Genomic DNA, 24435 nt, shown 5'->3' with positions numbered 1-24435 from the left:
AAATCACCCTATGTTTTATTAGAGAAGGGGAATTCTGATAATTAAGTTGCATTTAGTAGTTCAACAAAGAAATATTCAATTCAACAATCTGAAATGGAATGCTGTGTCAAAATGAAGTGTGCTAAACCAGTTTATTATATTGCAATGACAAGCCTGGAAGAAGGAAATAATTTGGCGCTAGAGCAGAGAATAAATTAGCTTGCTTGTCCATGAATAAGGCATGGGAATATATATATATATTTTTTTTGCATTGATATGATTCTGAATAGCAGATGAGATCACAAATAGAAGGAGTGTGTGTTGTTTTATGAAATAATTAATCTGCTACATATTCAGTAGCAAACATACCGGTGTGTGTATTAATGAATGTGTGAAATGAGTTGGTAGAATTGTCATGCCATATAATCAAGTCAAGTTGGCCATTAAAAAAAGAAAAAAAAGGTTATAAGTGAAGGTACATAGCAAGTAATGTTTAGTGAATAATGTTAAGATGATAAAATGATAAACACAGGTCTACCTAATGTCCATGTGGTTGGGAAAAAAAAAAAAAAAACATCTTTAAACTTAAACTCTCCTGAAATACATCCATGCAAAAAAAAAAAAAAAAAAAGGGTAAAAGGACTGGAAAATTTACCAATTTATCTGTAGAGATTCAATGAGATGTACAGCTTGATTGTTATAATATGTAAAACTGAAATTTGACAGTCTGTTGTAAAAAAAAGTTGATTATTTAAAGAATTCCACTGAGTAACAGCACAGGTACAACCAACTTAACACAGCAGCTGCATGCTACAAACTACCAGCCATATTATTGAATTATTGAACAGATTTGTGATTCAGTAACTACTTGCATAACTTGCACTGGGCATCACAGACAGACATTTTTCAGATGAATTTGGGTAAATTAGGCCACTTTAACTGTCCCAATTTACTCAAGTTCACCCTTTGTTACAGACTTCTCTGCTAATGACAGTAAAACAGTGTTGTAATATTCTACAGGCCGCATCCAAGGCAGCTTTCATCATTTTCATCAAGCTCTGGTATCAGTTGGTCTTATCAGTTATTAATCGGTTACCTTGATGAACTAAAAATATGAGATCTACTTGCTGGTCAGTGCAACAGATTTTGAGAACGCACATACCCCCTAAAATTCCCTTTCAACTTAAGATTAAATATCTGCATTTTATATATAACCTCAAAAAACAAGCCTTACAAACAAGGTTTTTACTTTCACTTGAACACTGTAGTGATGCATTGAAACGTTCTGTCCAACAGTGATTACATTCACTGTTAGTTGTTTGTAATGTACATATCTAACCTACACAAATCTTTGTTCTTAAAAAAATATATTCACAATCAAGGAATAAAGTGTCCTCTAAAGTATGCTTATGTCTGAAAAGCATTAAAAAAATAGGTGATAATTGATCAGTAACTGAGTCTGTCCATATGAAAAAGACTCTCCATAACCCTCTATTTAAATATCTCAGTGTGCTAACCAAAGAAACAATAACAAAAAAATCTCTCCTTGCACATTTAAGCTTTGTTATATTACTCACATCGGCAGTTAATGGTTATTTTACGGACAAAAATGTACAAACAAAAGCAATAGTAAATTCTTCAGTCAGTCTTTGATCAGTACAAATGCCTGAAACTGGCAACTCTTGTGTGGTAAGACTTGCCAGACAAATGAACAAACAAACAAAAAAGAACGCAAAAACATTAAACCAACACAACACTGCTTGCTAGCCATCACTCATACAGTGTATCCCTCTATCTCGGTCCTTCTTAGAGCAGCATGGACTCCTGCATTGCAAATGCCTCCTGCGCCTGCCTGTAGTGTGTTCCTCCGAACAGCGGGGGGAGCTGTTGTCTGTCTGAGTGCTCTTGGCAGGGTCCTCTGAAATGGAGCACAGCGTCCGAGATATTTGCAGGGGCAAAGTTAAACTCCTGAACGGGATGAATGGGAGAGAGCTGAGCTTTCTGGAAGCTGGGAGATCGAGGTAGTCCCACAGGAGATCGTGGAGGCCCCGCCTCCATGTCCCCATACCAACCCTCTCTCCGTCTGTGCGCCTCATAACGCAGTTCTGCTGGCGTGTAAGCTGGAGAGCCCATCAGACGAGTGGGTTGTCGCATGTAATACCCTCCCTCGCCAACACCGTCTATCTGGGACGAAAGCTCGGCAGGTGCAACCCTGAGAGGGGGCATGTTTGGGGGTGGCCGTCGGTATGTTAAGTAGCTGTTGTTAATCAGCATTTTTTCCGGCGAAGGGTTAGATGAGCCACGTCCCGTAGTTGCGTAAATTTGCTCAGCGTATGGTGGGCCGTATAGTCTGTCCTCAGACCGAGAATCTGAAACGTAGGAAGTGTAGACAGGAGTCATGCCAGGTGGGTAGTGCAAAGGTGCACGGGGTTCTGGTTTGCTCTGTTTGGGCATTCTAAATGGAGAGATGCCAGTTCCATCACTAGGGGGACGGGTGGGACTGCCCTGTCTCAAAGAAGGTCCGACATATGGTTGGGAGGGGGGGCGAGAGGGCGGTTTCTCGAGCTCTATAATCTCCATAACCTCTCTGTCTGCTCCTGGGACATTGTCGTATTGTGAGGCGTTGGAGGCGCGGTTGGAGCCTGGAACAAATGCTCGTGAACGGGGTTGGCGCTGTGCCCCGGTGGCCTCCTCTGGAGTTGGGGAGCTGGGCGAGGGTGGAACACCCATAGTTAGACTCGACTGGCTTTCCCGAAGTGCTGCAGCCTTGACTGCTTCCAGTTTGCCCTCCGAAGGCTTGACCCAACGAGGTGCAATGTCCCTGCGCATGCTGGATCTAGCATTAGAGTTGTGATTCGCCTGGTTCTGGGTCAGCCCAGTTGGGACGCGTTCCTTTTGAGTGTCCACACCCCGTCCATCCCTCTCACGCTTGTCAGGATGAGGCACCTTGTCCAGGGAGCTTGGTGGCCGACTTTCTTGGTACCTCTCTGGTGTTCCGTCAGTGACGGGACCAGACTCTGCTTGTTTACTGACACTTGCGGCAGGGTTCAAACCACGAGGGGGAAGGCCCTCAACTCTCTTCCCGACCGGCTGCCCGTTAGCCACATGATTTGCCAATCCTGGAAGCTCAGGAGGAAGTTGACCTAATGGTTTCTTAGGAAACTCATCCTCCTTACCTGCACAGGTGATAGAGGAATAGCCAATCAGAGCTAACATTAGTACAGACATGGCAAGTATTAAAGACCCCATGAAATTGAAACTTTGTACGAACTTCATCTGCGTTCAAAATTTGCAATCTCGCTTTTCATTTGAAACAGATCAAAACATTGATGACTCCTCTTGCACATACAAATTTCTGACCAATAAAATGCTCTCTGCCAGAAAACCACATTTCATGGAGTCTTTAAATCAGGGGTCTCCAAACTCTGTCCTGGAGGGCCAGTGTCCTGCAGAGTTTAGCTCCAACCCTAATTAAACACACCTGAACCAGCTAATTAAGGCCTGTTTTCCGAAATCGCCCCCTACACGCACAGATAAAGCAGTATTTGAGGGGACAGCCATTTGTAGTATTATCCAAAATCATAGTGGACATTCTCGAGTGCACTCATTCAATCTCACAATGCACCGCAAAAGCGAGTGTACAACTATTGCAGCTCAATGGCTAGAGAATACCCATAATGCACTGTGAGAGTCGAGTGCCGAATGAATTGCCACATCTCGCCAGAAGATAGCGCCTGCAGCATAATCATCCATCCATTCATTTTACATAGGACTCATCCACGACGTAATAAATTAATTGCAAATTGATTATTAAATTGTTTAACTAGGGTTTATACATGATTTCCATGACAGAGTTCAAGATAAATCCTTTAATCTTACTACTTGAGCTGCCAGTTTCCCAGTTTAAATGATTATTAAACAGCTAGTGTCCGAATTCACTTGCTCATTTTCATTTACTCCTTCAAGCTGAATTATTGACCTATAGGGAATTGTTAACGAGGGTATAGGGGGCGATTCCAGATACAGCCAAGGTCTTACTAAGCATGCTAGAAAATTCTAGGCAGGTGTGTTGAGGGAAGTTGGGGCTAAGCTCTGCAGGACACTGGCCCTCCAGGACACCCCTGCTTTAAACCATTAGAATATAAACAAACACTGAAGTGCAAGACTCATGCAGCTGAATGTCTTTTAGAAGAACCAAACTGCCAAATAAAACAAGAGTTACAGTTGACACTTCGTTCAAATAAAATCAAACCACAAACATCCACGGCTGGTGTCAAATCAAAGCTCAGATTGAGAACACTGAGGAGTCAAGAAGCTAAAAATATAAATGAAAATATTATCACAACACTTACAGTTCAAGCCTGACTGTGAACATATAAACCATGAGGAGAAAAGATGTGTTAGGTAACATTTTGGAACACACAGCATGTGCACAATATTCACGGTCGCAGTGAAGGAAACTGAAGAAAACGTCAAGGGAATGATGAACGTTTACAAACAGATACTGATGGTTGGGGCGGATATTGGTGTGCATTGAGAAGGGGCTTGAGGAACGCAAACGTCAAAGACACACAAACCCGTGAACACTTCCAAAGGTGCTGGTTATCATATTTCGGGTCCAAAATTAAGATTTGCCAAGCTGACAAAATGAATGGCATGTACGGTTTAAATCAAGACTCGTTGTTTTCTCATGCAAATCGAACAGAAGACTTGATTTAGAATTGATTTCAATATTTAGCATGTGGCTAAGCTAATGATGCAACACTCTATCATACAAAAATACCCATTTTTGGCAGTGAATTATTCAAAGTACATTTATTATCAGCATTTCTGTCAGCTTAGATTATTTTTTTATCACGCGTTTGTTATACTGGGACTTTTTTCATGAAGGACATATGCCTGGCCAATATTGGGTATCTTTGGAAACAACTTTTTATTTTTTTTAACAGTGTTGGGAGTGCAACGGCATGATGTGGTAGGCAGCTTATTAATATATATTAAAAAAAAAAAAAATTCAAAGCCAACAAGAAATATGTATGGTTCTCAATTGTCATCATCTACTTAATTCATTTGCCATTGGCAGATGTGGCAAAAAGTTTAATTTTGTCTACTGACAAGTGTGTTTTTTATTTGCTTAAGTTAAATGTATCCATTATAACTGTCCTTTTACATGTTTCTAGCATACAGTAGCCCACAACACATTTTTGTGGCATTCCGGAAACAAACATTTTAAATAAACAAAACCCCCCAAAATCCAGGTTTTGTGAAAGACAGAGAAACAAACGAGGGGAAAGGGACGTGTGTGTAGTGGGGGTAGACGAACGAATGGTTGGTTGATTGACAGATAAAGTAGTCAGTGTGTTTTTGCCCACCGGTTGGTTTTGTAGGAAGGTTGGTGCCCCCCTTTCCCAGACCCACTAGTGTAAGCAGAGGCTATGTTTAAAGCGAAAGGGAGAGAATGCAGATTAGACAAACAGTACATAGCAGCAGTGAATGAGTGTGTGTGTGTGAGTTTGTGCATGAGATAAAGGAACAGAGTCAGAGAGAGATTACCAGGAGACAGTGTGTGCAGTAGGATGTGTCCCTCTATGGGTGGTGACACACAACCATACATTTTATAATGTCAGTTCATGTGTGTATGTGTTTAATGTACCTGGAGGTGGCAGCTCCAGTTTAGACCGCCTGAGCTCAGACATGGAGTGTTGAAGCTGCTCTATCACAAAGTCATCCTCAAAAAAGAAATCCTTTGACAGAGTCACCTGCAGAAACTTCACAAGATCCTCCATGGACAACTTCAAGAGGGTTTCTAACACACAAACAGACATAGAGAGATGAGAATACAAGTAGTTACAACAAGAATGGGACATCCAAAGTCTGAATTCTAAGAATCATCATACACTATTTATATCTATTATAGTCTATCCTGATCAGGTCCTTTCAGGGTTTATTTAGCATATTGATCATCCATTTGAATTTATGAATAATCTGTATTTATCCGTATAATAATATCCGAGTTATTACTTTTGTGGAGTTTAAGGATGGTGTAGGACATTGCAGTCAGAACTCGCTCTCCTTCCAGAATATAGATGTCCCATATTCTCAGTGTAAGCGTGAATGGAGTCTATTCAATAAAACACACATTAATGCAGTCAAATAGGTAAGGTTTCACAATGGACAACAGATAATAATATACCCGGATTTACTGAAATAATGTTTAAAGAGTGCATACCCGATCCAAGAAACACTGAAAAAACCATTTCAGAGTGTACAGGCTGGTGTACACCTCTTGATTATCCTGTAGAGGGTAGTAAAGGGACAGGTATTGTACATGAATGGCATCAAAACACATATACTATAGGCTACACACTAGTGTACTACATACGCCACGTTATATACTTATCTTGAACTTTTATGTGAATAAAGAATCTTCACTTTTGGCAATCCAATCAAAAAATTGCTACTTGTTCATCCCTCTAGAACTAAGAGCACACTGTGAGCTTTATAGCTATTTACTGCAAATGTAGGTCATCTAGGTATCCGAAGCATGCAGAAGAAAAGTGTACATACTGCAAAAACAGTTCAAGTACTATGGTTGTACTGCATACTACTTGGAACAAAGCCATATGTTATCGCTCTCTCTCTCACACACACACACACACACACACACACACACACACACACACACACACACACACACACTTTATTGAGTGAAAGCTTATCGTTCTCTTTTATCCTCTTTCTAATCCATTCACATCAAAGACCGTCTCTCTCACAATTCATTAATTAATCCAGCTCATTATTTATTAATATTGCCTTTTATCAATTACTCTGCCCTTTAATGAATCCCAGGCTGGCATTTCTTTGTGAATTCTTTGTTACATCAGTACTCAGGGTTGGCCAGCTGCTCGAGTTTATTTGAAAAAAAGACACCATTACACTGACAAATAAAGATTACAGGCCAGAAATGATGGAATATAGGCCAACAATAAGACTGAATATGAAGCTTTTCAGACATTGTGAAAATTTGAATTTAGGACACACAGGACAAAATTAATATCAACACTATTAAAAAAGTCTTAGATGCAAGTAATGTGTACCGTAAAATATTACAAGCGAAGTGGTTTAAAGTTCAGATGTCCCACTTTTTGAATGTAGTACATGGTGTTTTGGAGGCGTTTGTGTGTCTTACTAGATGTTGTTTGAGCTTAGGCATCATCTTCTGCAGGATACGGTCATGATGCTCCTGGAAGCGCATGAGTTTAGGGAACCCTGGTATAAAGAAACCTAGACAAACAACAATTTTCAATTTGGTACAATAATTGGATGTGTTTATAATTCACAGAATTTAATAATTAAACAAGAAATTAATGTTGTAGCTCAGTGGTTTTGCTCATTTTGCTTTGGACATCAAGTGGTGACAACACAGTAAATAAAAATGTGAATTAAAAATGTATTAATGATACTACGAACTGCATAGCCTATGCTCATTTCATATATTTATTTAATTAAATCCCCATCTTAATATATAAAAACATGAATAATAATCATACTAATAAAGCAAGCATTTTCTTTTCCCTTATAAAATGTGCATTTTGTCATTTCTAAATATTTATTATTACGTTTATTACAACAACTACTACTACTACTCAACACCAGTTGAACACCACTGTTCTAGAATGAGTAAAAGTGTGTGTGTACCATGCATGGAGTGTTTCTGTCCAGACAGCAGTTTGACCAGTGCCCAGAAAGCATCTTCCTCATTCATATAGATGAGTAACAGAGCAGTGATCTGGCTCATGCCCTGACAATAGCCCACCTCCTACACACACACACACACACACACACACACACGCATGCACGCATGCACGCGCGCACACACACACACACACACACACACACACACACGAGAGAGAGAGAGAGAGAATCCATAGTGAGCAGGTTCTTTCCACACATAAATCAAGCGCAAGCACATACTCATAAAAATTGATTGCTACTGAGGTAGCATTTTAATTCAGTATTGTGACGAATATTTGTGGGCATATTTTACTCACCGTGTTATATACAGAATATGCTGTGAGCACATGAAACAGATCCTGCTGTCTGAAACACACAAGCACACACAAAACAATTATGGTCAAATAATCTATTCTGTTTTTCTGCTTTAGATGTCATGGGTCATTAGGTTTAGCACATTTTTGCATGTTCTGTTCTTTGCCACTCTCATTGTCTCATTGCTTTTTTTGTTCTTATGGATGTCTAAGGCCACACTGTGAGAATGATCTGACCCTTTCAAATCTCCACAGGTAAATGTCACATCAGTCAATATGGGCGCATTAGCCCGGTCACAATTCAATACACCAATAACTCAAAGAGAAACGGTGGGGCGTGGGCGTCTCTCTCTCTCGCGCACCATTGCGTTCTCAACTTTTCCATTTCACATGCTGGTTAAATGTAGCAGCTTTATGGCCATGAGAAATGGAAGCATCTCCGAGGAGAAATAAAAAATGTATTTTACGCAGACACAGATAAAATGTCTAGATAAAAAAGCCTCCATCAGCAAAGCAATTCAGTACGAAAGCTTGATAAAGCACCACAATTTGCTATAAAATGGTTGGATATTTAACTGAATGAAGTGTTCAGAATTCAGAAAAATAAAACAAAACAAAAAATAAATAAACAAAGAATAAAATAAAATAAAACACTAAATGTTTACATACTTCAATAACTTGCTCAGAATAAAAAATAAAAACAAAAAACAAAATGATTGGATTCTTGAACTAAGAATCAAAACAAACATACACAAAAGATAAAGAAACAAACAAATACATAAACAGCCTCAAATTGAAGCAAATAATTTGTTGGAGCAATAATTTGTAATATAATGGATCCTGGTTGGACACATGAAAACACACACACACACACACACACACACACACACACACACAGCCGCACAACAAACAAACAAATACAACCAACAAACAAACAAATACATAAATAAGACCTTGCCTATAATTAAAAAAAAAAAAAAAAAGTTGTAAAGAAGTTGCATAGATGCATTATATTGGTGTACATTTTGTCATGCATGTTAAAATTAAGATTCAGTGATCATCTTAAGCATTAAGTGCCAAAGGGCCCAAGAGTTTAGTGTTCAGCTACCAGGAGAGCCAAGGTGCCCTATATAGTGGGCAGCTTGAGCTGTTTGTGCCAAGAGGCCTAGATGCAATGTGGTGAGGGGCCTGGAGCACTCAGCGGTCAGCTCATGCTATATTCACAAAGAGGCCAAGGGGCTCTAATGGTCAGCTGGCATTGCCCATTGTGGCCAGCAGCATTTAAATCTCCTGTGTGTGTGCGTTTTGTTGGTGTGTGTGTTTGGATGCTCACTTGACATCATAGCGGTGCATGAACATGATGTGATCTCTGTATGTACGATTCACATCCAGATCAATCTGACGGACATCTGGAGACAAACCCCTGGCTCTAATCTTCAGTTTCTGGGGAAATAAATAGACAGTTCATGGAGTTCAAAATAAATATTACTAACTATATAGTCAACACTCTGCAGGCCACAAATTCATCTAACAACACACTCACAGACCACAGCATGATTTCTGCCAAACAAACACCTTCCGTTAAAAGGGATTGCAAGCTGCAAATCATGTTTTCTGTCCAGTTGGATGCTGCAGGGCTTTAGTAAAGCTGCTATTGTCCGTTTGGAGTGATATTTCCCTCTGTGGTGTGTGTCAAACCACATAAGTGTTACATTGCAAACCTCAGGGGTTGGCTACTTTGGAAAGTCATATTTAAGCAAAGAGTTTGCGATTGCCTTTCTCTCACACATGCACACACACATACGTGTTTGTGTGGAATAAACTAGCTCTGAAAAAAAGCCACGACTGTGCTGGAATGGAGAAACTGCATTTACCTCATAGAAGTCCTTTTTCTCCTCCTTGATTTTGGGGACGTCAAGCAGCAAACACCAAACCTGACCTCTGAGCTGCAGTGGAATCCCCTTATAGATCCTCCTCATCAGCTACACAAACACACACAAAAAAACACGATTAGAAGAAATCTCTAAACCTCAACTATGTGAGTGAACACACTGTAGTAATGATTAAAAAATATATATATACACACACACACACACACACACACACACACACACACAGGTACATCTAAAAAAAAAATTATATCGTAAAAAAGTTCATTTTTTCTTGTAACTTATTTCAAAAAGTTATATTTTCATATATTTTAGATTCATTACATGTAAAGTAAAACATTTCAAAAGTTTTTTGTTTTAATTTTGATGATTAGAGCTTATAGCTCATGAAAGCCAAAAATCTGTATCTCAAAATATTAGAATATTTACATTTGAGTTTCAATTAATGACCATCCATACAGTATAAATTCTGGGTATCTCTTGTTCTTTGAAACCACAATAATGTGGAAGACTGTTGACTTGGCAATGATCCAGAAGACGAACATTGAAAGAGGGTAAGTCACAGAGGGTCATTACTGAAAGGTGTGGCTGTTTACAGAGTGCTGTATCAAAGCATATTAAATGCAAAGTTGACTGAAATGAATAATTTGGGTAGGAAAAGGTGCACAAGCAACAGGGATGACTGCAAGCTTGAGAATACTGTCAAGCAAAGCTGATTCAAACACTTGGGAGAGCTTCACAAGGAGTGGACTGGAGCTGGAGTCAGTGCATCAAGAGTCACCACGCTCAGACGTCTTCAGGAAAAGGGCTACCAAGCCGCTTCTGAACCAGAGACAACGTCAGAAGCGTCTCACCTCGGCTGTGGAGAAAAAGAACTGGACTGTTGCTCAGTGGTCCAAAGTCCTCTTTTCAGATGAAAGTAAATTTTGAATTTCATTTGGAAATCAAGGTCCCAGAGTCTGGAGGAAGAGTGGAGAGGCACAGAATCCATGTTGCTTGAAGTCCAGTGTGAACTTTCCACAGTCAGCCATTTCTGAAGTCCACAGTCAACGCAGCCATCTACCTGGAAATTTTAGGGGCACTTCATGCTTCCCTCTGCTGACAAGCTTTATGGAGATGTTGATTTCATTTTCCAGCAGGACTTGGCACCTACCCACACCGCCAAAGGTATCAAAAGTTGGTTCAATGACCATGGTATTGCTGAGCTTGATTGGCCAGCAAACTTGCCTGACCTGAACACCATAGAGAATCTATCTAATTTATAACTAATATTTTAAAATGTAATGTATTATTATTATTAGTAGTAGTAATGGTAATAGTAATAGTATCATTATTATTATTTTTTTTATTTTTTTGTAAAATGCAAGAAAAGTGTCATGCCATTGACTCTCTGCAGTCTGGAATATAGACAATTATATCAGAGACAGATGACTTTGTTTCTTTGCCTTGGTTAGAAGAAGACCCAGATGGAATTGGCAGACTTTCCACATTTCCTGAGCTGATTTTGGGTGAAATGTGTTACATTGAACTAAGAGTGTTAGGATAAAGTATGATAAAAAAAAGGCAAATTATTTACAAAAAAAGGGGGGAGGGGGACAGGGTATATACAGTATACACAGTATATAATATAACTTCAATGATGTGGCCACAGATACCGCTGGCCTGGTTATTAGGACACGGTCAATAGTGATAATCACACCATCTAAACACATTCAATAACAGAGTAACGGAATCCATCTGTGTGTCTGCGTCTCTCACAGGTAATTGTGCAGTCAGTAAAGAATAAACTCCCATGAGAGGGCAGATTAAAAGCTCAAAAGCAAAATGCTGAAACCACAAAAGCTAATGGCTGGCGTGAATCGTCCCTCAGCTACAATTAAACTCACCCGCTGGAACAGAGAGAGAGAGAGAGAGAGAGAGAGATGTACGACTGTGGAGGGGTTGAGAGGTGAAAGAGAGGAATGAACACTCTTCCGTTTCCTGCACTCATCTGTCCACATTACTGCCGCTAAGTGATTTCCTGAACGTCTCTTCCACCCTCAGGGCCAATCCATGCGTGTATGTGTGTGTGAATTGATGGCTGCTGAGTAGTTCACTTACTATCATGGTAACGATGATATTAATAATCTTCGGGAGGCTCTTGAGGAGCTGATTATTGACAGACAGCAGTGGGCACATATCCCGCAGCCACAAACCCAGTGACTGTGTGTGCGTTTCTGCCTCTATTCTCAGCAAAATGAGGTGATTAAGACTGTTTGTTTATTTGAATAAAATGAGACATTACAAATCGGCAGGTGTCTGTTTGTGTTTGCTTGTGTGTTTAAGTGTGTTTGTTGACGGGGGATTGGTTTTGTAATTGCGGATGTGTAAGAAGTCAATGACTCCATCTGTTTGACAAGACAACAAACTCTTTGAACAAGATGTCTTTAGAGTGAGTGTGTGCAGTACAGTGAAATCAGAACCCAAACAAACATACAGATCTAGGGCCCTATGAAATCCCTTTTATTTTTTCCCAAATTCAGTTGAATGTTTTTCTAAATTAATTTTTTTCCGTTTTAAATTTTCTGGACTCCTTTTTAATGGTCAAATTAAATGTTATTAATCAAAAAGCATGTCTAATTAATTAAAATCATGAAACTTATACAATTTAACATTAATTTATTAAAAGTGTAACAAAAATGACACGTTTAGCGCTGTATGAAATGTTGATTTTTTTTTCTCACCTTATGTTTTATTGTTACCAAATTCTGTGTTTTTGCATGTCTAATTATTTGAATGCATAAAAACAATTATTTATTTATTCTTACAGTAGCCTTATGAAATGTCCCCCCCCCCCCTCCCCTGTGACAAATTGACAAATTCCGTGACATTCCGCGTTAAACTGTAAATTCCGTTTTTATGACTGGATTCCGCAATTCGGTCCACGTTTTCTGGATCATGTAAATCATAGGGCCCTACAGATCGAAACTATATAGCAGGGTATCCAAAAGTGGATTTATATAAACTAATAATTAATGTGTATAAAAATGTAAAATTGAAATAAATCAATAAATGTTAAAAAAAGGAAAAATACCTGCATGTCATTAACTGACATCGTAAAAGCTGTGAACATGCAAATTTTGTCATTAAATTTCTGTAATATTAACGTAAAATCTCATGGGGTAAATCAAGTAAGCATTTTAGTTCAAATGGGTTTAGCTGACAAAAAAGTTTAAGAATCCCTGCTGTATCGATTATAAAACCATATAGATGGTTAAACAACACAACTAAATAATGCAAAAACATCTCAAATCGTTGTATGTTTATTTGGATGAACTGCTTCGCATACGAACAATTCAAGAGAATTAGTTGTACATTTCAAATTGACACCATCTTAAAATTGCAAGACTTGGGGCATGAGCCAAATACTGAAAAATAGGCAAACATCAGTGATAGCGTGATCAATGATAGCGTGAGCTAGACAGCTGAAGCTCAAACAGGACATGAACCGGGTGGGACGTGTCTGGAATGAGACATTTGGTGGTAGAGTGGCTAAAGTGATCTAAGGTCACCCCACTCTATCCTGAATGCCAGAAGAAAAACAAAACAAACTAAAAAAACGAAACAAAAAACGCAGATCAAGGGAAGTTAAATTTCCAAAATAATTTCAAATCACATGCAAATCCAAGCCACTGCCATGAGTCGCCATGGCTTATTATTATGGTATGGCATTACCATTTTTGACGAAATCATGTCTTTGAATGTAATGTCATCAATATTTTTTTGCAAAAAGAGGGTTTTGAATGACACCATAAGCAGCCGATGTTAGCTTGAGTTTGTCTACACTGCAAGTGCTGAAGCAGACCTCTGAATGTTCAATAACATTCGACCAATCAGGTTTGAGCTTGAGCTAAACTTTAGCTACAGTAAAATGTGTCTCTAGCTGCATTTCTATTACCCCTCAAATTACACAAATTAAAATTGCATATTGAAAATACGCTCAATGGAAACACGTCAATTTCCCATACATCGCAAAAATTGTTTTTACGCTCGCTTTAGGTGCCTTCGAAAAATAAATAATTCACTAAATTAATTTAAACAGTTTTTGCGTATTCACAGGTCATCTGGGGAAGGTAAAAGTAACGGTCATTCATTGATCACATGATCATCAACTGTAAAAGCAAGAGGTTACTTAAATATATTCATATCAATCAATCCACACAGATATTTGCAATCTGAAGTTAGCTATGCAGTAAAAAAAATGTAGACAGTTTTGTTGTGCTTTTGATGCACTGCAGCGTGCTGCTTATGCTCATTTAGTTCAGACGCAGTGTGACAGTCTAATCAAACTAATTGGACTAATAATAAGAAGTAATAATTAGTTCTACTCAGAGTAATAACCTGCACAACTGTCACGCTCCACCTCAGGCGATACGAAGATTTCTCATTTCACAATAGACACTGTTAATGAACAGAAATGCAATTTAACAGCTGCCTGAAGATGTCCAAACACATAGATGGATAGAAACTGATGGATTTTGTTCAGCTGAAGCAGGACAGCGGTTTTATTAGGGGACCAGTCCAATAACGCCCAATACACAGGACAGAGACAGCCAAAGGGAACTTTAGCCATTTAAACACACAAGATGAAAGACCTCAAAGTCCTTCAGAGTTACAGTCCGTTTATGAAGGACACGCACCTTGTCACTGTTCTTGTATTTCTCCCAGCTTTTCAACATCTTCAGCCATTTTGTCGTTCTCTCCACTTCCAAATGTTTTTGCTAAGCAGAAAAAGTGCACACACAGTACAATCAATTATATAAAAAGAGACAAAATCTCCCCTAAATGTTTAATCTAAGGCAATACTAGGTGGACTTTAATGAAAATGGATTTCAGTGAGATCTAGAATGCAATATTAGAACAGCCATATTAAAATTTAGGAACTAACCCAAAAAATAAAAAAGTAATTTTGAATATCTGCTCTGCATTTTCTTCTACATGAAAATAATGGCCTCTGAAGCAGCAGAGTTACTCTGTTTCTCCAATTTAGAGCTCATTATTATGTTACAACATGACGCTTTAAGTGCTTTCTGTCATGATGATAAATGTGCGATCAAGAACTAAACATTTAAATTTAAGTCACATTTCTGAGTCATTTTTGCATTTACATTTAACCAACTGGTGACAAAGAGATTTTTAGTAGATGCATGATGTCCATTCTGCTCAAGTTCAGACAGGTGCCCTAACTTTCTTAACAATTAATGCAACTAATCCAATGGCATGCATTTATTTAATATATTATATACTCTGCAATTCTACACAGGAAATAAAGTGATTTCTGAGTTGCTATAGTGAGAATTTATTTTTTATCTGTGATAAATTACAAAACATAACCCTGCTGAAATCTATGGAAGACTGTTTCCACCACTGAATAAAAAAACAAAACAAAAAAGTAATTGCGACTTCTCACAATTCTGACATTTTTTTTTCAGAATTGCCCGATACAAACTCACAACTCTGACGTTTTTTTTTTTTTTTTTATCAGAATTGCATGATATAAACTCGCAATTGCATGTTAATAAAGTCCACTTCTGAGGGGAAAAAAGACAGAATTGCGAGTTTATATCTCACAATTGACCATTCGCAGGGAGCTTGATTGACAGGTAATCTGACCAATCAGAACGAGCATATTATGTGCCGCTGCTTCTAACCGCTATCTTGTCCGACAGCTACAGCTGGTCTCCATAGAATCCATGTTAAAACGGGGTAAAAAATATTTTTTTTCAATATAATTAAATACAAAAATGTGCGCAGGGTTAAGCTTTGCTGTTGTTGGCGGCCACAGTAACAGTAATAAGCTAAAGGAATTCCTTTAAAGAACTTGTTCTGCGTACCAGAAAATCTGTCCATGTCCGGCGCTGTATGCATGGCTTGCAGCACTTAAGTTAAAATACTGAGTGTAAAATAATATAATATGTTAAAACATGTGCTCTTATCATTCCGAGGACAGATCGGGAGCTGTATATGCACGTGTTTTCAATACAGCTAACCTCACGTCGCTTCATGTCGTCTTCCCACTCCTGAAAAAGACGGTCATTGTGACACTGTAAAGTGATGAAACTATGGTGCCATGTGCTTTTTTAAACAATTTTCATAGGTTTCACATTATGTTGTCGGCTCGGAAAATATGTAAATGTAACTAAAAACATCAGAGCCTGGAAATATATAGTAGAGCCCTGCGCGGGACTGTTTTCTTCATCCCGCTCCCGCCCGCGCCCGCCGAATTTCTGACCATTACCGCCCGCTCCCGCAACGTGTGTGTTACACTCCCGCCCGCACCCGCAATATGTATGTCCACTCCCGCCCGCACCCGCAAAACTCTGAGAATTTATTCCCGCACGATAATAGAGATGCATTGATTTTGTGTCTTCTCCCGTCCCGCAGGAAAAAAAAACCGTATTGTATTGCTATTATTAAAGAGATTCATGTTTGTTCCTTTCCCTGACCTGCATGTATTCTGACGCACTGGTAGGGAAGATGAATATAGCCTGGGCTATCGGGGACATCTAAAACGCTTAGGCTACCGCGCGTTTCTTTAGACTTCAAGTACTTTGATTTTGTTGACAATGACATCATGTCGCTAGGTTACCTCCCGATCCCGCAGTGTTTTTTTTTAGCCGCCCATTCCCGCCCGCAGCAAAGTTCAAACCGCCCGCTCCCGCGAGATTTGCGTTGGGTCCCGCGGGACCCGGCGGGTCCCAATCCCAATGCAGCCCTCTAATATAAAGCACCGTTCCAGTCGGGCAAGATTTCTGACTGATCAGAGGACTGATATTTTCTCAGAATTACAGGTTTGTCTCATGCAATTCTGAGGAGAAAAAAAAAGATGTGTACTCGCAATTGCAAGAAAAAAAAAAGTAATAACTGTGAGAGAAAAAGGTCGCAATTACCTTTTTATATATTTTTTATTTATTCAGTGGCGGAAATGGGCTTCCATAGAAATCAGTCAATTCTACTTAGGGCAAAAATCATAATGGATTAGTAGTTTGTTCCATTATCTTATATTGCTTGATTAAAAAACGGTTGATAAAACATTTATACTGTATTTAAAAGTATTTTTCTCATCCTACTGATGTATTTGCTCTAGTTTTCCAAGTTGGCTTTAAACTTATCACAGTTTTGGTGTCACAGACACAAATACAGTCCTTGACTCACCTTTTCCTCCACTACGTCATACACTGGAAGCTCATCCTCACTGCGAAAGACAAATCACATCAGATTATACTTGGAGTAAACTCAATTTTCTTCTGTTGAAACAAAAGTGTTTAGTCAGACTACTGGACTCACAGAGATTTATGGTCTCAAATAGCCACTAATGTCTGCCCACTGTTCACATAACATGATGGCCGTACAGCGAGAGAAATCACCACAATAAATCATACACTGGTTTATGTTGCTGACGCCAAATCTTGGTTTCTTGCATGTATTACTGAAAAATGAATTACTTTGTTCCACAGGAAGTCCACTAGCTGGATAAATAAACATCCCTGTTGATAATGATAACCCTGTGACCCCCACCCCTGAATCTGTTCAAAGTGCAAGATCTTAGTCAGCTACACAAACAGGAAATGCCTGTTTCCATGGCAGCCATTTTGGATCTGATCTGGGATATCCATGAGGTAACCCAGGGAAGTCGTGATACGACATTAAGGCTCCGTTCCAAACACTAGTGAGCTTCCTTTTTGCCTACATAGGCAGCTATATGTTAGTGAAAATTCAAGGTTAGTGAAAATTCAATCAGTGTAATCACTGACCCTTTGTTCATATGGTATTTATAAAGCAAAAACATTCAATCAACGCGCAAAAAAGCAAACAAAAATCAAAAGAAAACAAACAACTTAAGATACAGAACAAACAAAAGTAAATAATAATAAAACATAAGATCAAAAAAGCAAAATAAAACAGAGCAAAAATATATGCATACAAAAATAAAATAAAAAATGCAAACAAACATCAAAACAAAAAAGCAAAATACATAAAATACAGAGCAAGCTAAACAAAAATCTTTTTGAGTACAAAGCAAACAAAAAAGAAAACTGTAAGAAACAGAACGCATTTGTTGCCAATCTCACATCTGCATATACTTCCTTGGACCTTTCCAGTTTTGCAACTTATCTTTCAATCTTTTTTAGTCTCTTTCTCTCGGCTACCATCTTTTTTGTAGCTGTTTTTCTTTCCTCCTGTCTCTCTGCCCCTAAAATTATAGAGCCATGATCTGCCAGACACATGTGGCAGCCTATAAATATCGCATAGTGCTCTGCTGTTTAAGGGGCCTGGGTAAGCCACAAACCACCCTGCCAGGGTGAGAAGAGAGTAGAACTGAGAAGACAGGAGAGGCCAAAGGAGCAGACAGACACCAAGATAAGGGTGTACAGTGAACGCTCAGACTCTTTGAGCTCTCTGCTGGGTTTCTCCAGTACCTGCATCTCCTCCATCATGTAAGATCTCACAGAACAGAATAATGCATGCTTCTTACTGCAGGAATCCGAAGCGGTCCACCGCTTTATACAGATCAAAATTGGCCTCCTCCCACGGCTCCACCTCCGCACTTTCTTTACCCTGAAAGCACAAATAATACAAAGCTGTGAGTACACATTGGTTGAGACAGTTTTAGTGTGTGTGTGTGCGTGCGAAGTTGCTGTAGGCTTGAGTTCTCAAAGTGTATGGCTCTACTGATCTGTGAATTTGTTCATACATATTTAAGGCAGGTAATGAGGGGTGGACAGGTTCAGTATAACACAAATAAACAATTCAAAAAGCAGAAATAAAGGGAGAGGTGCCAGATCATCCTTGAGTAAGAACAGTGTCTTTATGAAAGTAGAAAGACACACAAGTCTTGTTCTGACCACACATATACACACGTATATATTTTTTTCTAAGGTTAAACTTGTGCAGTTAATCCTGAGCCGTTTGACATAGAAACTTGTCTTTAGGGACCAGAAAATAGAAAAAGATTCTGTAGAGGAGCTGGAGCAGATTTATTACTTCACTTTAAGTGGGGATTGAAATCTGACGCTCCGCTTCACTCTCAGTTCCAGTCTGTGACTGTTTTGGAACTATTTTCGTTTGCCAAAAAAAAAAAAAAAACACTGACATGCAGAACCATGCCTATCAATGAAAAAAAGGCCGTGAGATAAAATATGTACAGTCAATTCATTAGGTTGACATCAGCTATGCACCAATGTTAAATCTGATAATCATAATCATAAGCCAACAATGATTTTGATAGATAACCCATAGACAATATTCAAATTGTATACTACTTTGTGAAAAAAAAATTTTGTAGTAGAAATAATAATAAACACATAATATTACATTTTGAACACTCTGCGTACGCTATGCACATCTAGTTTAACTAATGAGAATTTTTGAGTCAGTTTTAGATATGTCACAAAAGCATGTGAAAAGAAAGGTGAAGCACTTTACCCACCGACAAAATCATTCATCCCAAAAGCCATTAACCTGTCAGGCCAATAACTAACTGTCTATATATGCAATATGCAATATGTGCACTTTATCATGTTGGCAAGAAAATTGATGCAAATTTAAATGTAATGCAAATGTGAAGGTCTTAATAGATCTGGGAAGCCTGGAGAATGAGAAAAAGAACAGGAGGAATCAATCGGCAGAAGCGAGAACAAGAATGGAAGCCATAAAAAAGAATGAGTATGAAAGAAATCGAGAATCGGAGACCAAATATGAACTGGTACAGAGAGAAGCCATATCAAGGGCACACACACACACAATCACTTATCTCTGTCTCACCCTCTGGTGTGTGTCACAGGCGTAAATCTACAGTGGGATATGATAATCTGATTGCATGTCACAGTGACATGGCTATGGGAAATATTTCGGTCGGCGACACGCACCAAGGACATACCCCTCCTGCACTGTTTTTCTCAAGTCTTTCAGCATTTAATTATCCCTCTTGAGAAATGACCTCACAAGAACAATACTACATGTAATAACATATTTACATATGATATTTGGATAACTTTTGACATTTAAACAATGATTAAATGACATCACTACCTGGCTTAGTGGCATTCACACTTCCCTTCTGTTACTTCCTTCTAAAATGTTCCATGAAGACGTGACCCACATCTACAGCCTAAACAACATGAACATCAGTGGCACGAGTTCCAGGATATACATAATAAAGTTTTAAATATTAAAGACATAGGGTCAGCGCAAACCATCTTTTGGCATTAAAATTTTACTGTCAGGTTTTACTAAAAATGCGCAGTGAAGAATTAGCGCTGAAAAGGTGTGGACAGTTATTTTTGCGCCTGGCCTTATTGAATATGCATTTGTTGGAGTTTCCCTTTCGGATGCAAAAGTTATGGGAGGCGAATATTCAAATTAATCACGCAACTTGTTTTGCTAACGTTTGCGCTCATCAAAATACTGGTATTTGCACTATTATTTTACGTCTAAAAAAGCATATTTTGCACTTGAAATGGCTGTAATTATTGTTGCTAGGAGGAGGCACTGCAGAGAACAGAGAGCGCGTGGTAGAAGGGAGAGGATTCTTTCTACAAGTATTAATTTATTTTGAATGCCAGAAGAACACATAATCTGAACATGTCCTTTGCCAAGCCATGTTATTTTTAAATTGCTTCAGGAAATAAAAGACGACTTTGAACCTTCAACTAGGAGTCACGCAATACCAGCTCTATCAAAACTTCTAGCAAACCTTCATTTTTTGGCCTCTGGTTCTTCTCAATGTACTGTGGCTTCTTTATTTCTTTATTCTTTATTTGCGACTACTCTAATTTGTGCTGCGCTTGGTATATTGCGTTGGTCGATATGTAAATGATATGTTGCATCTGCGTTCTAGTGTTCTGTGTTCTTATATTCTTTATAAGCACTAATAAACAGCCAATATGTTAATAATAGGGCATGCTAAAAAGGAACTAGTTAATAGTGAGAACTGGTCCCTATAATAAAGTGTTACCAACAAAACAAAACAAACAAACCAAACCAAACCAAACCAAAAATACAATGATACATGTTTGGAATAACATGAAGGTGAATAAAATTACTTTTCTATAATCAGAAAGGATAAAATAGTACTTTCATTTTTGGTGGAGCTACTATACGTTTTAGGGCATTAAGAGCTAATAGAGCAAAACTGTAACAATTTAAAGGGTAAAACTAACATTTTAGAGGGCGAAAAAATATGTAAGCAAAAAACAAACAAACAAACAAAAAAACATAAGAGCATGTGTGTTATGCTTTCTATGTCAAGAGACAAATCCCAGTGTACGGGAGCTTATCACAATCCAATTAACAGACACGTTACAGAATTAGAGCCCCCTAATGAGAGCTCATTAGCTCAGGGTTCTGAACCGGCTCAAAGAACGAAAACGAAAACGAACTAAATTTTGACTGGAACAGAACAGAAACAGAAACTAAATCTAATTTTATAGTTCCGAACAGAATCGAAAATTTTAAATGGCCATTAACCGGTTAATAACATTATTTTATCGTTCCATTTAATAATTGAAATTTGCTGTGAACCAACCAGGAATTCAAGTAGTACAGACTAGGGCTGGGCGATATGGCTGAAAACTGTATCACGATATCAGTGTTTCATATCGGTCGATATCGATAATTATTGATATTTTTTTTAAGGTGGTACATCAAGTTCGTGGTATTACCAGTCTTGGCGGGGACGACGGTCTTGCATAATTTGCAGACGACATTTGGTCTGACTACGGTCAGACTTATAATATCCAAAAAACTGCCATACTGGGAGGAGCTGACTTTCTCTTTTATTTACAATTTCCTCGCTCGCTGCGGCACTCATTTTCTGCTTATGAAGAGGAATCCAGCAGACCAGCCAATAGGGTCTGGCTGCAGACGTGCACTCTCAGCCGCTCGTGCGCACTTAGACACGAGACAACGATATGGCGCAACCGTTACATGATTGGCTGTTAGCGTGTCACTCCCTACGTTGCTATGTTACCAGAGAGCGAGTGCCTTTGTTAATGCAACCAAACTTGCTTCGCAGCCTTTGTTTTCTTCCGACGAAGAATAAAAAATATCGAACGTTTTATCGAACACATTTTTTATTGATATCGTTCACGTGTCTATCGCGATACATATCGTTATCGTTTTATCGCCCAGCCCTAGTACAGACTATGCAAATGTGATGTTGACGCATCCAGTAGCAATGGCAATGAATTCTGCTACCATCTGTTTTAATGGGAGGTAGCAAAATCTGACAGGGTAGCACAAATCGTCAGAACACCGGCGTTAGAGTTTATCCGACGACAGTGTAAGATGGATTCAACAGATCTTACGCACATGCGGCGCTTCTGTGAACGGAGAAAACAGAATAAAACTATAGGCTTACATAAAAAGGAATATAAATGCCTATACACTAAATATATATCACGTAAATCATTGACAGATTAACAAATCGAAAGAAAAATAAAATATGCTGAGTTAGGCTTACGGTTCATTGTGACGCATTCCAACGTTCTCGGAAAGGAAAACGAGACGCAGAAAGTAGTTTTCTTTATTTTGCAAAAGCTTTACAGTTTTATTTGTTTTGCAACAGCTTGACAGTTTTGAATGATGTCTAGCATCTGTATAACCAACCAACGTTGTTGGTATGGCCATAACGCGCTGGCGCCTCACGCGCACAAAGACACATATTTTTGTGACATTGCAGCCTGTTCGCTATCAAAATAAAATACAGTTAAAGAAACGTGTAAAAAGTTACAGTGCTCCGTTGTCCAATCCTCACTGTGCTGTTATTGTCGATGTGAAGGATGATGTTTTATGTCGATGAGTAAAAGTAAAAGCCAATAAATAATATTTTAGTATACATCGAGAATATGGAAACATTTGGATTCGTGCCGAGTGAGAGAGGTAGGCATCAGTTTCACCTTTAATTTGTTTTTGATTGACATTTTTATAGCCTTTTATAGCAGCCTTAAGTTTAGAGGATTTGTTGGGGAGAGAAACTAATAACTGTGTTTATAATGTTTGTAAACATTTTTGATTTACCGGCATTTTAGCCTACATCATTTCTGAATAATAGCCTAATAAAATGGGCTTAGCCTTTGGTTTTTTTTTCCTCAAAACGCAATTTTATACAAGTAACGCAGCAAACATTTTTAAATATCTTTAAAAAAAAATACTTTAATGTCTTTAAAGCATTAATTGGCTGTGACTAACTAAATCAACTGTGACGAAGCTTTTTTTTTTTTTCTTTTTGTGTAAAGAAAACACTGTACTTTATTATTATTATTATTATAGGCAAAGACAATTTAAAAAAATAACGGTATTAACCGTTATTTTTTCTACTCTAACCGGTTTCGGAACGGTAAATAATACAGACGAACGCAGGAACGGAAACGTTTCAAGCCCTGCTCAGATTACACTCAATTTAAACGATCAATTTACAAACCGGACACGTATCTTCTGGAAAGTCTGTAAAGATGGAAAGATACATTGCCAGAAGTGACCTAAGAATAAAAGTTGGCCTCCCAACATGAGTTATACACACGACAGCTGGTGAACAGGTGTTTCACATGATAACTGTTATAATAAAACATATTCTAATGCCTTATTGACTCCCTATTCTCTGTGGCATTCTAAATCAGAAACATAACAGAAATGTTTGCTAAACATCTGACAGACAATGTTTTAGCAACAGATGAGAATACAGAGAATCTTCCAGAATAAAACTGCAGGTTGTGAACTAAGATGGAAGGAGGATCTGGTTGGATCAGAGTATGTTTGCTGTGTTTCTGTTTTTCTTGGAAGTGGATTGGAGGGTATTTGGCTGGTGAGTGAATGGCAGCTGTTTTCTCTCACCTTGTCATATTTGGCGAGTATCTCAGCTCGCTCCTGTTCCAGCTTCACTGCAGCATCCTGCTGTGAATCAGACGCTGGAAAGAGAAACAGAGAGAGACCAATTAGCTGCAATTTTCACTGTCCACTATGTGAATCATCTTTAATAAGCCTGGGTTACAGAAATTTAGAGAAAAGACCTCTTTGCACTTTGAAACACACACACACACACACACACATTCTCTCTTTTCTATTAGCTACAGCATAGCAACAAGTGGCTGTTCAAATAGGTCTGAGCCAGTGTGTGGCTCTCAAGGGCAAACTGCATCATTCACATCCAAAGCAAACAACTTTGGTCTGCTTTTATAGGAAGATTCCGGGTTCAGTACAAGCTCTATGGACAGCATGTCTACATTATGCACAGAAAATATTGTAGACGTGTCCCTCAGTTTGTAAAAAAACCGAGAGACCAGATCGCAAGTCTTTTCAGTTTGCAAGAGCAGTAAAATAATAAAAACTAATAAAAAGATAAAGCCAAGAATTCGCAACCCAGCATTTGGTAAGTTTAAAAGAGCTTTTGCCACAGACGATATCAAAGAGTCAAGACACGTAAAAAAAAAAAAAATTAATTAAATAAATACAATCATTATTTTTTTATTTATCATCCTATA

General features: G+C 38.5%; 1 protein-coding gene across 2 annotated transcripts in view; it reads right to left on the bottom strand.

Moving 5' to 3' along the window:
* LOC306861765 (USP6 N-terminal-like protein) overlaps positions 1 to 24435 on the bottom strand; it is a 65314-nt gene continuing 40879 nt past the window's right edge. For both annotated transcript variants that reach the window (XM_079404231.1, XM_079404230.1), the window contains 13 exons: positions 23789 to 23862; positions 18432 to 18514; positions 17111 to 17150; positions 14596 to 14676; positions 9902 to 10009; positions 9361 to 9470; positions 8031 to 8079; positions 7678 to 7798; positions 7169 to 7263; positions 6209 to 6274; positions 6001 to 6100; positions 5633 to 5785; positions 1 to 3155 (listed from right to left, as the gene is read on the bottom strand). In XM_079404231.1, the coding sequence (XP_079260357.1) occupies positions 1786 to 3155; positions 5633 to 5785; positions 6001 to 6100; positions 6209 to 6274; positions 7169 to 7263; positions 7678 to 7798; positions 8031 to 8079; positions 9361 to 9470; positions 9902 to 10009; positions 14596 to 14676; positions 17111 to 17150; positions 18432 to 18514; positions 23789 to 23862 (2450 nt within the window). In that variant the 3' untranslated portion in view covers positions 1 to 1785. The remainder of the gene's footprint in view (positions 3156 to 5632; positions 5786 to 6000; positions 6101 to 6208; positions 6275 to 7168; positions 7264 to 7677; positions 7799 to 8030; positions 8080 to 9360; positions 9471 to 9901; positions 10010 to 14595; positions 14677 to 17110; positions 17151 to 18431; positions 18515 to 23788; positions 23863 to 24435) is intronic.

Source organism: Barbus barbus (assembly GCF_936440315.1).
Source record: "Barbus barbus genome assembly, chromosome: 42".
Classification (NCBI taxonomy): domain Eukaryota; kingdom Metazoa; phylum Chordata; class Actinopteri; order Cypriniformes; family Cyprinidae; genus Barbus; species Barbus barbus.
This window is presented reverse-complemented; position numbering and strand designations above follow the sequence as displayed.